The 15,029-nt window shown below is 35.8% G+C and overlaps 1 protein-coding gene across 2 annotated transcripts; it reads right to left on the reverse strand.

Moving 5' to 3' along the window:
• Positions 1–785: 785 nt before the first annotated feature.
• LOC108980590 lies at positions 786–11,112 on the reverse strand. Of its 2 annotated transcripts, XM_018951558.2 has the most exons (10): positions 10,588–11,112; positions 10,313–10,450; positions 8,455–8,643; positions 2,815–2,952; positions 2,573–2,691; positions 2,343–2,475; positions 2,126–2,255; positions 1,914–1,993; positions 1,646–1,780; positions 786–1,384 (listed from the first exon to the last, which is right to left on the reverse strand). In XM_018951558.2, exons 1-10 carry the CDS (start codon positions 11,047–11,049, stop codon positions 1,157–1,159), a joined length of 1,752 nt encoding a protein of 583 aa, XP_018807103.1. In that variant the 5' UTR covers positions 11,050–11,112; the 3' UTR covers positions 786–1,156. The 2 variants fall into 2 exon arrangements, with proteins under 2 accessions (XP_018807103.1, XP_018807104.1); XM_018951559.2 differs by lacking the exon at positions 10,313–10,450 and having other exon boundaries at positions 10,588–11,097.
• Between the last annotated feature and the right edge of the window lie 3,917 nt (positions 11,113–15,029).

The following is a 15,029-nucleotide window of genomic DNA, read 5'->3' on the forward strand; positions in this document are numbered from 1 at the left end:
TATAATAATCAATGTATAATAACATATAATACTAATGTATAAACATTAATGTAAAATAAATTAATTTGTACAATGATTTATTTAAAAAAAAAAAAAACTCAAATATGGAAACTCAAATCCAATTAGTGAGAGCCCAAGATTGTCAAATTGAAATTTCAAATAGGCTACAAAAAAAAACCCAATAAAAAAGCTCAAATCCGACTCCACTCCGACAAGTCGGATCGAAGGCTATGTGAATCGAAATTAGAGTCAGAGGTTGGATTCGACCTCCGACAAAGTTGGAGTCAGAGGTAGTACCCTCCAACTTCGACATTGTCGGTGCTCAACCCTACCCGTCACGGTGTCACCCATTGTCACAAACGCTAGCCGTTACCCACAACAACGAACAGAAGTACTCTACTGACTTAGAGGCGGAGAAAAAGAAGGGAAGAGAGAAAAAAAGAGAAATGAGAGAGAAGTCGAGGATGGTGGGCCGTGGCCATTGGCATTGAGGCCAGCTTGGGCCCCATCCCCTCATGGCTTCACCATGTGGGCAGATGCCCTGCAACCCGCATTTGACAGGCAGGCGGCCGCGCCTGCACCCCAGCTAGGCAAGGGCAAGATCAGGGGGGCGAACGGACTGGCGGCGGGCCTTACTGCCCAACCCTAATGCCTCTGCCGCATTTCTCACAATATTGTCAACCTAGTGAGTTGTACAGGAAAACTACAATATCTTATCAGCAAGCCAGTTACTACATTACCACAGTGAATTCAGCCAAGTATGAAGCTTTCACATTAAACTTACATTAACAAAAAAAGGCAAAGGACATGTCAACATTTCTTCTCGATTAAAATATATCTCAGAATACAACTGTATTCATCTCTTCAAAAATCTAGCGGTACTGTCGATGTTAGAAGTAAATATCTTTAAAAAACAAAACAAAAGGATGTGAAGAGAGATGAAATGAAACATGAAAACGAAATCCATAATTTCAAACTGGACCATACCAAATCAGACCATCATGCAGTATTCCTTCAACTACTTTTAGTTCTTTATATCCCATTGGGATTCAAAGAAGTATACAACCATCCTTTCTCTACCACTTTATTATGGGGCAAATTGTATTACTTTGCCCATGCCGGATACCAAAGGTTGCAACTATGTATAGAATCCTGGTCAGAACGATTGCTGAGAGCTAAAAACTACAGAGAGTTTCCTCCAATCTGAAGACTCCATGTTCGACAGCAGTACCAACAGCAAAGGCACCAACAGTGCAGCGATGCCCACACGCATGCACCAATGGCCATGAGATACCCTTCCCAACACTGACTTACAATATTTGTCTGCATCCTTGAACAGTGCATGGCGAGCAGCATCAGACCCACTAGTCAATGCTTCCTCATTCTATAGACAAAATTTAACAATCAAAAAGAGTATAAACGGGTTCATAATATATCTACATAACCAGGCAAAAAAAAAACTACCACTTCAAAAGGAGGATATATCCATCACAGTATGCTGAGTCATTCATAAATACTCTTATCTACTATTCTTGCACAACTAGTACTACAATTTGTAAAACATTCGAAACAATGTCAATGCCGATGACCACCTTATAAAAAAAACAATGTTGACGGTGACGACGAAAAAGAATAATAAGCGTACCTTGTTCCTAAAACTCTTGAGTGCTTCCCTCAAAGGGTCAAGAGGAGATAGTTTGACAGAATGCTCCTTCCATTCCTCAGAAATTTTTTTCAAAATAGCAACACTTGCTTCTAGGTTGTCCTCATAAACCTCGTCCTATTTACAAGCAGGGTACAATAAGAAGACTAGATTAGTAAATCCCCAATTCCAAGTGGTGAAGCAATAAATAAGAAAGAAGAGACCATCATCCATAAAACTAAGAGTACAAGATATTAAATAGTGTGCTCACCCACTGCTTGAAACAATTAGCATTTTGGGTCAAGCACCAAATGAAAATATCAGTCGCTTCCTTGGATAACTCAGTAGTGCCTGTGACAAACAGATTCTATAAGCCCATCTTTTTTTCTTTTATCAGTGATTCTATAAGCCCATCTTTAAATTCAGTTTTCCTGAATTTACACCACAAAACTAATGAAAGGCAGTTCATTGAAGTTTGCATACTTTCCCCTGCCATTTTGACAGAAAAACTCGATATCTGCTGCGAAACTTGTTTCATTGCTTTGCTTCCAGGGGAGCCAGCAAGAGCCACCTCTTTTAGGGTGGGATATAAAACCTCAAACCTTTCAGTAGCCTGCATGAAACACAAACCAAAAGGGCATTAAGCAATTAATCTGCAATACAATTCAACATCAATACACAATGCCCAAAGAGTACCCACCTTGACTCTAGCTGAAGATGCAGGGAAGGTAACTCGCATGAGTATCTCCAATGCAGAAGGTGGCATCAACCTCTCCCCCTTCTTAACAGCACCATTTACTAGAATAGAGCGAGCTTTTTGGGCAGACAAAATTCTGCCACCAAAAACCATAATGAAAAATTCAAATCAATAACAGATCAGTAGATATAGATGCATTCACACATATTTCAGAACTATTCCAGCTTTCATACCTCTCCACCAGCTGCAAAACCAGATCCCTGGACTGTGTATTACAACTTTTTCCACTGACCAAAGGCAAGAGGTTGCATGCCCATGCATTCAATCCTACAGCCAGGTCTCCTTGACAGGACTACACAAAAGTTGTCAATTGACATGAGAAGTACAATTAAGGGAAAAAGGAAAGAACTAACTGTAATCTTGGTTCTCAAAAAATATTTTTAGTTACATTCATGATACGCTATTATTTGCTCACCTGCGCTATCATCCATATGATAACTGGAAGCTTATCCTGCCCCTGATACTTAGAAGTTTCCCTCAAAGTCGGCAATAGATTAACTAATACATCAGGTTTCCTCTGCAAAACCATTGCAACAACTACGAACATCGCAACCTGTCATATAAATTTGATAACAAGCTGATTTAGCAAATATAAATTTGATGAGACCTAGTGCAAGAATTGAAACACATGAAAATGAACTTTGTGATTGAAAGCAAGTATTTCAACCCTAACCAATCATCTCGTTCAGTTGGCCAAGTGGTTTAAATGATGACATGCTAACTCTATCTCACCAAAGTACCACAATATACTAGGCGAGAGATCAAATCACCAGTTAAGAGAGAAAAAACACAATCTCAACAGACATATTAGATAATGTTGTTAAATCACCAAGTGCCCCAAAGCTTAAGTTAATTGAAAGAGGTAAGTTGTAACAACCCAATGAAGACCCAAGCCACATTTAATCAAGTTTACAATTGGAGTCATTCTAAATCATTATGAAGGGATTGAACTTCTCCCTTTCAAGCAATGTGGGATCCCATTTACCACCATCCTATACACAATCTGAGTTATTACAATTATATCAACCCACAGAAGGCCCAAGCCACATTGGGCCCATATTCTAAAAGGACTAGTGAATGTTTTTAATAAGTAATAATTCTTTATCGATAAGCGTAAAAGGTGAAATTCAATTACACAAGGGATATAAAGGAGAGACACCTATCTAGAAGGTGAAAAGGATGCTTAAAATTCATGCAAGTTTAGTCCATTAAAGTCTATAGATATAGTCCAAAGGAAGAGCGTTGATAAAGAAGTTCCTCCCCCCACTCTCGATCCTAAAGAGTTTATTATTTCTCCTAGTCTAGATACACTAAATGAGGCAAATAGAAATCAGTTTTTTTTTTTTTTATAAGTGAGGCAAATAGAAATCATCTTCCATATTGCTGCAATTTTTGGGCTGCCACCTAGTATTCTCCATAAAAAGGCTTAGGCCTGCTACCTTCATGGACGGGTAGCTACCCTTCCCGCCTGGGCAGGGTGGCAAGATTCCTCCCCGTCCCTGTCTCAGGCCCTTACCCATCCGTATCCATTCAAATGATCTACAAAAAATACATACACTACAAAAAAAAAATAAAAATGATTTATATAGATTCAAATATACACACAGATATGCCACACAGATTCTCAAAAAATACAAAAATAACCAAACAAATTTGCAAAAATACATATCTTGGCGCCTCCAGCAATATTGCGGTGAGGTCAATACTTTTCTAACTTCTGAGATGCCATGGGTCTCATTGAACACAGATTTGATACTAAACGGTGCGATTGTGGGTCTAGATCTGATTTCTGAGACCCACGGCACAGAACACAGATCTGAGGCCCAAGGTTGCGCCGTGGATCTAAGTGAACTCAAACCTAAGATCACACGGTCCAGCCGTGGGTCTCAAATCCACCATTTCCAAAGCTAGTGATGATGACCATGGGAAAGGAGGAAGAAGAAAAAAAAATAAAGAGAAAAAAGATGAAGAAAGAAGAGAAAGGAGGAAGAAATAGAAAGAGTAGAGGAAGAGATGAGAGAGGAAGGGAGGAAGAGTGGAAGACGAAGAGAAAAGAGAGGGAGAGGAAGAGTCCGGAAGATGAAGAGAAAAAAGAGAGGAAGAGAAAAGAGAAAAGAGAAAAGAGAGGGAGAGGAAGAGGAAGAGGAAGAGTCCAGAAGAATCGAAGAGGAAGCCAAAAGAGAGAGGAAGAGGAAGAGGAAGAGTCCGGAAGAATTGAAGAGAAAGAGAAATGAGAGAGGAAGAGAAAAGTGAGAGGGAGAGAAGAGAGGGAAGAGAGAGAAAAAAAGAAATCGAAAAATGGGGAGGGGGTCTTTTTTAAATTTATATATTATTAATAAAAGAGATGTGGGCAGGAAGTCACCCGCCCGCCCGCAGGGCCCAGGTGGGCTATTTGCCCGTGATAGCGGGAAGCGGGCAAGGGTGCCGAGCAGGCCAGATATGGGTGCCAGCCCAGCACCCCTAAAAAAGCTCCTCAATACTTTTAGGCATGACCCAAACCAATCCAACCCGATTGAAGAAGTCATTCCAAAGTGTGCTTGCAACATCACAATATAGTTGGAGATGATCAACGGACTCCCCACTACTGTTACAAATGCAGCACCAGTTAATTACAACTACACGTCTCTTTCTTAATTATCTATTGTAGTGGCAGTCCTAGCAAAAAAAAAAACTGCTTGGAGATATACAGTAGTGGGAACTTGCACAGGCTATAGATGACAAGAACTTGCACAGATCTAAAGACATGATCGCATAGTCATGTTTTCTCTATTTTCTTTATCGGTGATAAAGGGCATACTTTTTTTCCCCATGCAGGAAACTTTTGGGCAACCAGTATTAGATAGGATGTCTATTAGATGGCAAGAACTTGCACAGATCTAGAGACATGATCGCATATTCATGTTTTCTCTTTTTTCTTTATCCTCTTCTCCATTCCGTATCGGCTTAAAAAAATAATGTGTTATCTCCCAAGTTTATATAATAGACATCCTATTTAATACTGATTGCCCAAAAGATTCTTGCATGGGGAAAATAAAGTAAGCCCTTTATTGTCCATATTTTTTTTTACAAGGTAAACAATCTCTGTATAAACCCAATATTATATGCATTTTTTAAAACCATTCTCTTTCATAAAGCCATGCCAAGTTTCTAGACATGCAATATTGGTCATGATTTATCCCAGCTCCTTCCAAACCCATCCTTGTGTTTGAGAATCTTGCTGCTAGAATTTGCTAGATGAAAGTGCTTCTTTCAATCATCCAATAAACCAAAGATTGAGGCCCCGTTTGGTTTCACAGATGTTCTCAACTCATCTCATCTCAACATCCAAACATCATTCAAACACAAACACTTTTCAATTTTTTCATCTAATCATTATCTAATCATTAAAACTTTTCAAACAAAACACAAAAAGCAATTCAACTTTTTCAAATCTCAAAACAAAAATAATATTAAAAAATTATATTCTAACAATATTTTAACTTTATAATATTTTTATTCAAACTTTTCTCTCTCCTTTCCCAAAACCCCATAAACATCTTAAATCAAACCATTTCACTACTATTCACAAACTATCTCACTACTATTCACAAATCTCTCATCTCATCTCATCTGTGTAACCAAATAAGACCTGAAAATATCCTTCTCCAAATCCCAAAACCCTAAATAAACCAGCTGCCAGAAAATCCTGCAACCCTACTTCCATGTCCTAGCCCAATTTGAACCATAACAGCTCTACATTTTGCCCTATCCATTAGAACTACAAGACCACATTTTTCTTTATTTTACATTTTATCAAATATTTGTTTGTATCCAATGAAACTTTGTAAAAATTTAAGCACGATAATTTACCAAAAATTGCTACAAGCATCATAAACATGTAAGATACCACATAAGATTGAGACAATCTGCATCAATAAATTATGTTCTGGGCTTTTTTATAAATCATAGTTGTCACCATTGTAACTGAGAATTTTCTCTTCTTTTTTTTTTTTGTATTGAAAAGAACCAATATCTATTAGTATAATTAGTATCACTTTGGATTTTCTTCATATCATGAAAAGATAGTTTCACATTCAAACCTATAATCATTCATGAATTCTAATTCACAGTCAATAGTTAATGGGGAGGAGAGGAGACCAAAACTCCCTTAGTGAGTTGGAAAAAAATTTGTTGTCCAATTGCTGATGGAGGTCTGGGTATTCATAGTCTATGTAGTTTTAATAAGGCGTTGTTGGGGAAGTGGCTATGGAGATATCATGGGGAAGAGGAAGCATTGTGGAGGGGGGTGATTGATTGCAAGTATGGTAGTGATTGGGGAGGATGGTGTACCATGGAGAGCAGGGATTCGTATGAAGTGAGTCTATGGAAGTTTATTAGGAAAGGTTGGGGTCGCTTCCTGAAACAAGTTAACTTCTCGGTTGGTGATGGTTCAAAAATCAGATTTTGGTCTGATGTTTGGTGTGGGGATATTGAATTGTCTCGAGCATTTCCGGTTGTTTTCAGATTGGCGACTAATAAGCAAGCTTCAGTTTCCGAGGTGATGGTATTTTCCAATGGAGTGGTGCTTTGGGATGTAGGCTTCTCCAGATCTGTCCAGGATTGGGAAGTAGAGGAGGTTACTGATTTTTTTAGACAGTTGTATTCAGTGGAGATAAGAAGACAGGGCAGGGACCAACTATGTTGGAGACAAACAGCCTCTAAAAAATTTACAGTTCGGTCATTTTATAAGGTGATACTAAATCAGCACCATATTGGCTTTCTTTGGAAAAGGATTTGGAAGGCTCATGTTCCATCAAGGGTGGCTTTTTTTGTATGGACAGCAGCAATAGGGATATTCAGACTATAGATAACTTGAGGAAGCGCGGAATGATTGTTGTGGATTGGTGTTTTATGTGCAAGAAAGAAGCGGAATCAGTGAACCATCTACTACTTCATTGTGAAATGGCTAAAGTGCTATGGGATGGTGTGTTTGGAAGGGTTGGGCTGTACTGGGTTATGCCAGAAGCAGTGGTCGATTTCTTAACATGCTTAACCAACTTTCAAATGCATACTTGTTCCCAAATGGCAGCTGCATGGAAAATGATGCATTTGTGTATTATGTGGTGTATTTGGTTGGAGAGAAATGAGAGGTGCTTTAATGATCGGGAATGCAATAGAGATGCATTTTGGAAGTTTTTTATAAGCACTCTACTTAGCTGGTTCTCCGCTATTGTACTCAAGGGTGGGGCTGTAAACGAGTTCTTGTCTTTGTTTTTCTAAGTTTTAGAATGTAACTAGGTGTTTCTTGTATATACTTCCTGTGTACTCGGGCTTTGCCTGTTACATTGTGCTTAATAAAGTTTTAACTTATCAAAAAAAAAATTTCTCCTGATTTTTTTTTTTTTTGGTGACAGAATCTGCAATTGGATAATGGAATCCACATGGCAAGAGACATGCCATCCTTCAAATTGTAAATGCATGCCAATAATCCAATTGGCTTTAGTCAAAGGTACAAACAAATATATTACAATTCCTTAGATACTTTCCCAATGAAGTCATCACACACTGTTACGAGACAAACCAAGCCTCTTACTTTTTTCCAGTTGATGGACTGCACAATTTTGACATGCTTAAATGATAACATTAACATAACGACTTTTTTTTTATAAGTCATTAACATAACGACTTAAAATCATTTTTTGCCTTCCTTCTTGATTCCTAGCTTATTTGTCAAATAAAAATATAAAAAACTTCTACAATTAAATTGCTATTATCCTACTTTTCAAGGATTTCACACATTATGAAGCATCTATCTTGTCATATCTACGGAAAAGCTTCACCACATAAAATATTTACACAAAGTGCATCCATTGTAGACGCAAGTCCAACCTAAATAAAGGGTTTGTATGGTTTCTACAATGCAAGAAACAACACCATATGAAGAATGAAACTATGGCATATGTATCACTAAACTAAATGAGCTTATAAACAGCAATGCCAACCAAAAGGGAAGGTAAGCATAAGACAGAAGGGAAGGAAAAGATAATTAAAAGAAAAAAGCTCGACAGCAAGTTACCTGTGATTTAGATGATACTTGAGGCCCACCCCTTTTAGAGCCCTTGGCACCAGCTTGCTGGCTTACTAAATCAGCGAAAATGCTGTCTAAAGACCACAATACAAATGAACCAAGTGCCTCAAGCGACAGTTCGTTGATCCAGTCAATTGAGGTCTTGTAAACAGTTTTGGAGATGTGCGAAATAGGAATCTGTTGAAAGCATTCTTTCTGATTAGGTCCACTTATATCACAATAATGAATTCTGATAAATCTACAAATGCATAATTATGAATACCTTTTTTATTATTGAGATTATGTTACGGAGATGTGAACAATTGGATAGTATGATGAGTTAAAAAAAAAAAGGAAAAAAGAACAAACAAGACGGTTTTGCACATGAACAAACAAATTCACTCAAGAAAAGGCAATGATATTAGAGACTAGGGTAAGGTATGTTGGTATACATATATATTTCTTACGATGATTGTCAAAATCTTAATCCAATAATTTCCTCTGCAACAGTTATTTACTTGCCTTAACTGTTAGTTTATTTGTGACAAGGATGTGAGTTGTCAATTTATATTTTTTGAAATGGGTCTTCTTTTTTATGCTAATGTAACTTCATTAACTTTTGCCAATGACATATCAACCAGCCATTAAGAATTAGCTGAAAGGGATTTATTAAAAAAAATATATATTAAGTATGACAATTTCTTTTAGAAGTAAATATAACTATGACACGCACGTTACAGAAGAGAAACAATGGTTTATTATTATGAGTTGTGCTATATATTACACTCACATTCTATATCCATCCCACTTTACAGATGTGACACTGCCTATCAACCCTTGGATTAACTCTTTTTTTTCTCTCAAAAAAATGAAGGGTTGATGGAAAATGCCACATTGACATGGTGGGATGGGGCGTACTACATAGCATTTTCTTTTGGTTTTGGGTAGAAGAAGAAACCTAAGCTCCAAAATGAGCAGGATGAGAGCAAAAGAATTTAAAATTTAGTATGCTGCAATACAACATAAAAGGAGCTTTGAAACAGTATTAAAAAAACTCATCCATTTACTTTGTCTACTTCTTAATGGAAACAAATCAAAAGTGTCTTTCCATTGAAGCACTACTTGCAGCTACCTATCTTTGACCTTACAACATTAGCTTATTTGCCATCGCATCTTTGGACATGTGGATAAATATCTTTACTGAATCAGATTTATAAAAATGATAAATTATTTTCCAAAGAAAGGCGCAACATAATCCAGAGGAGCCTCTAAACGAATGCATGCAAAATATACAGGAGAAGATCCTGACCAAGGAGAAAACAACCAGCCCCTCAATTTCATGCTATCCAAGGAATCCACAAAGATAAAGAACAGAACTTTGCTTGTAACGACATAGAACAATGTACACAGGGAACTTATGCAAATAATCTAGTGTTTCTTTTTCTCCAAATGCACCACATCAAAATGGGGAAAAAACCTTATAAGCTTTAACAGTCTTACTCTTCCAAACTACTTTCCTGTTCCAACTCCAAATAACCCAATTAAAGAATTTGGTACGACCAATGTAATGCCAAAGAAAGGAGAAGGTAGGGCCCCAATTATGAGAAGCTGAGTAATTTAGCAACAAATGCTCCATGTTCTCAATTTCCTGTTTACCTCGACGGAAAACCAGCTAGTTACAAAAAATTGGCACCTCCACCATTAATCACGTCACTAGCTCACATCATAGACCCTATAAAAAACCGCAATCTAACGGGCGAGAAAACTCTTCCATAAAATAGAGCACATATGAATATAACCAACACTGATCTACGCTGATCTCATCTGTGATCGTCACCACTGAGAACAATGTACAAGCAGTACTCACATCGGCGAATTTCGCCACCGTCGACTCCCTGAGCATCTTTACCCACGGAAACTGCGACGCACTCACCGCCGAAAATGCGCGCCCAAAGTAATCCGCAAATCGCATCAGCTGTATATCCTGCCGCGACTCAAACGACGCCTATCCGCAAAACAAAAAAGCAAACAGACACATCACATCCAATTCCTTCCCAAACCAGCAGATCAAACCACAACGTACACAAAAAAAAAGAATAAAAAATTCCGTATATGAAATGAACCAATAATTGAAGAACCCACCGAGATGTCGGCAATGAAAGCCGAGAGATGGTCCGCGTCGATCTTCGTGGCGGCCTCGGCAACTGTAACCTTGGGCTTCTTTGGCTTCTTCGGCTTGACTTTCTTGGCATCGTCGACCTTCCCGTCCTCCAACACACCCTCGGCCTCGCTATCCTCTGCGTCCTCATCGTGCGTCCGGTGCTTTGATCTGACAGGAGCGTCTTCAATGGCGGCAGCTCGCTGAGCCTCGAGAATTCGCCTACGGCGGTCCTCGGACTGCTGCTCCAGTGATCGGAAGACATTGTCGGCTCCGCCAAGAGCACCGTTGGGGATGGTTTTATTGTGATTGGTGACGGAGTCAGAGGGCTTGGTCTTCCTCAGCCGCTTAGCATAGGTGACCTTTTGCCAGCCGTGGTCGCTGTTGATGGGCGCTTCGTTGTCGTCCTTGGAGCTCGAATCGAAAGCTACGTGCTTTTCTTCCATGGTTGCTTTCGGGCTTAAACTTTTCTTGGGAGAGACAACGTAAGAGAAAAAGACAGAAGCGAGGGCTGAAGCGAATTTAAGGCGTTGACCTTTGTTACTTTAATCCCTATTTCTGTACTGAATTACAGGATTGCCACGATGCATTTGTAGTTAAAGAAGTGACAACTCTTAACGGCTTCGCGGTCGTCTTAGAAATAATTATAGTTTGCGAAGCGAACCATGATTTTTGAAAAGAAAAATTTTTATTCATTATTCTTATATCACATGTTATATATAATTTTTTTAATTTTTTATTATTTTTTCATAATAATTATATGGTACAGACTACAGAGATGATGAAAATAACCTAATTAATTTAACAAAAATAAAATAAAATAAATATAAATCTAATGTATAGTGTATTAGATGATAAGCAACAAAATTTTTTTACTATGGTATCTAATTTATCAAAGTTGAGATATTACATCATGTCATTATTAATTCTCGGAGACATTATTTTTAATCTGAGCAGTAAGATTCAAATTTTTAAATCTTTAATAATTCAAATCGTGTCATGTCAATGTAATGATAGAAAATGTGTGTCATGTACACTAGTTTCTTGATAATCTTTTTTTTTTTTTATCAAATAAACTTGGTCTAATTTAGATCATTAAGATGACAAAACAAGTAAATTAGTTGACATAATTTTCATTAGTAGTCTTCATTGAAGAATATTTGATCAAGATGTTATGTTAACAATATCTTATAATGAAAGTATATGGTAGTTGGAATAGAAATGTAGTTCTTTTTTTTTTTTATTCTTATTCATTTAGAGATGAGGGTTCGAATTCCAGATTTTCATTTTAGAAGTTGGAAGTTATATCAATCAGACCATATACTTTTGACAAATATTTAGATGCTTAAATACAATTATCAATAAAGAATTTGCTAAATAATAAGATAAAGAAAAATGATAGTTATAATTATGAGTATGTAGGTGCCACACAATCACATTAAAAATAAATAAATAAATATAAGATTTAAATAAAAATAAATAAATTTTTTAATAATAAATTTTTCTCTTTTTTAAAATAACTGTACGATATTTATACGTTGAATATAATATCACTCGAAAAGAAAAGAGAAAGCTAATGTTAGGAGAAATTATGGGACAGTTGGACGGGGGTTGTTGGGGAGTGAAGGACAGATGATGGTGTCTCATAGTCAACAAAAGCGACCACGGGAACAACGGCATCAGCTTGTAAGAGTCCGACTTGAATTTTTTTCTTTTTTTTTTTCTTTTGTTGCAAGGGATATGGTTTGAAGTGTGATTTTATATATATATATATATATATATATATATATATATATATAATATACTAGAAGTGAATTTATGTGCGATGCACGTTTGCCCTGTATTAGATTATTCTAAAATATAAACATCTAGTATAAAAAAAGAGAATTTAATGATAAGATCTATGAAGATAATATAACTAATTGTTTAAGTAAACTATAATTGTTTAAAGTCTCTGATAATAGATTTAAACAAACTATACATTTAAGCAAGTCTGAAAAGTGAATATTACATAATTGTTTCTTTCGTTATTGAAAGTAGAGTCTAAAACGACTAAATATTACATAATTGTTACTTTCGTTACTGAAAGTAAAGTCTGAAACGACTAAATATTACATAAGTGTTTCTTTTGTTACTGAAAGTAAAGTTTGCGGGTTATGGATTCAAAGTGGTGTGTTCTCGTCATTCACAGCATTTATGGAGAGAACATTGAAGTTTTTGTAACGCTGTTTTTGGAGTTGATCTAAATCTGCACCTAATTGTATGATCTATTTTTTGGTTGAACATAATTTTACAATATTTTTGATATACGGTAAATGTTCCTGTATAGTGAATAAATATAATGTAAAAGATATTTTTAATAACTTCCTATTTGAATATTTAAGATTAAATGTTTTTAAAATACAAATTGGAATATGAATAAGTTGGTTACATCTCCTATATGTTCCATTAGTTCGATTGTTGTGCAACCTAAAGCTTCTTCTGCAATTTTACCGAACATGACAGCCCCCAGTCGTCCATTACCATCGTCAACGTTGATGTAAGCTCGACAGCTATATAAACAAACTATATTTTTTTTAGTCTGAATGATTAAGCAATAATTTGAATATAACATAAAATTGATTAAAGAAACATTTACGACGTAAAATATGAATATAACATATATACCGTAGTTGTGCATTACTCATATATTTGCAATGATAACATTGAAATTTTTCATTTTGTTCATATCCAGTCCCCTTCTTACACCTAATGCAGGACATATAGAAGAATATTTGATGGAGATCAACCACACAAATAGTTGCTTTAATCTAAAATCTTGCTTTCTGCATTAATTTTGGAACAGATATATGTTTTTAATGGTTGTTGTAACCTTAAGATAAGGTTGTATTTATTTTGAAAATGCATGTGTAAAATTTTTAAAAGGCAATATATATAAAGAAAAAAAAGTTTAAGAAGACCATAGAAATGTATCGTCATTGGTTGTAATGATTTAAGAAAACCAGCAAGATCATCAAGTTTAATTATGTCTTTCATGTCAACATTTGATACCGATGCTGATGCTGATGCCATTGTGTGATGTAGATTTTTTTCGACGATTTCTTCAAGCAGTGCATGATTTAGCATCGTCCTAAATATTTTTAGAATAATTTAAAATGAATGAGAGAAATCGTGGAGGAAAAGATATAGTAGGTACAGATTATATATATATATAATAAAGTAAGATAGAATTACCATTGACATAATGGAGTTGCAGCAGGGATGACAGGATTTAAGGTAAATACACTTGTTGGTTGAGATGAAAGAGAAAGACCTATATTATAAAGAAAAGAAATTTGTTAGTAGATAATAACATTCTATTTTTAATAAATGCTGATATTATAAGTTGTGTAATATACCATTGTATGAACCGACTTTTATACGTGTTGCGAGTAGAGTTGGCTTAGCTTCAATAATATCAGAGATTGTTCGGCATTCACCATCCACAAATTGACTCCACATATTTAACCATATGGGCATTAGGCTGTAAAATTTAAGAGAAAGTATTTAAAAGTGTAGTATGATGAAATAGTATTGAAAACAAGTTAATTAAAGAATTTATTAATATCACATATATAGTTGAGAAATCTTCTTTACCTCTGGTCGATAACATATATTTCTTGGATTTTTATTGGCCTATGTATTGAGGTAATTTCTCTAGGAGGTTTCATATATATTGCGATTGACAGAATAGCTGTCCAATTATGTTAAAGAAAATTTTTTGTGAAAACTGAATAAGAGTATCAAGAAGTACATTAAATATATTGATGTGATATTTACCTATTTCAGTTTCAGTGTCTTTGTAGTAATGCAGATTGGTGAATGGGATAATATCATATTCTGGTGGTTGTAATTCCACTTCGTCATCTAGAATGTTTTCGATGATTGTTCTTGAATTTAAGATCCACTGGTATTCATGTGCTTCAATTCTATGCCTGGGATCTAAAGGCTTAACATAAGCATTACTGATGTAGTAAGATCGGAAGATGTGTAACATGTCATTATGTAGGTCTATATCTTTGCCGAAAATTGTTGCTTGTAGTCGGTTGCCCTGCATAATATTGTATAAATGAATAGTTATTTGCATTCAATTAATTATAAAATAGTATTTATTAAATAGATATAAGATTTAATTTGAGAATATATTTAGAATGAATCCATGTTGTAAGGGGAAAACATATTTATTTTGGATATATCATGTGAAAAAATACAATATAAATATTAAGTATATTCTTGCAAGTATGATAATGATGTCAATGTGTTACCTCAGGGTCTATCAATGTCAGATTTTGATATTTTGTCGGTGAATGTTGTGCAGTACGTTTGGGAGATTTGTCTGACACAATCATCTTGATGCTCCAATTTCTTGTACTTGGAGTAATGTCTT

This window comes from Juglans regia, chromosome 13 (genome assembly GCF_001411555.2).
Source record: "Juglans regia cultivar Chandler chromosome 13, Walnut 2.0, whole genome shotgun sequence".
Classification (NCBI taxonomy): Eukaryota; Viridiplantae; Streptophyta; class Magnoliopsida; order Fagales; family Juglandaceae; genus Juglans; species Juglans regia.

Coding starts and splice junctions, on each gene's coding strand:
- LOC108980590 (XM_018951558.2), bottom strand. CDS start 11,049: ATGGAAGAAAAGCACGTAGCTTTCGATTCGAGCTCCAAGGACGACAAC. Junction 2,476..2,572: donor GTTTTGCAGCTGGTGGAGAG/GTATGAAAGCTG, acceptor TTTTGGTGGCAG/AATTTTGTCTGCCCAAAAAG. Junction 2,256..2,342: donor CATCTTCAGCTAGAGTCAAG/GTGGGTACTCTT, acceptor TGTTTCATGCAG/GCTACTGAAAGGTTTGAGGT.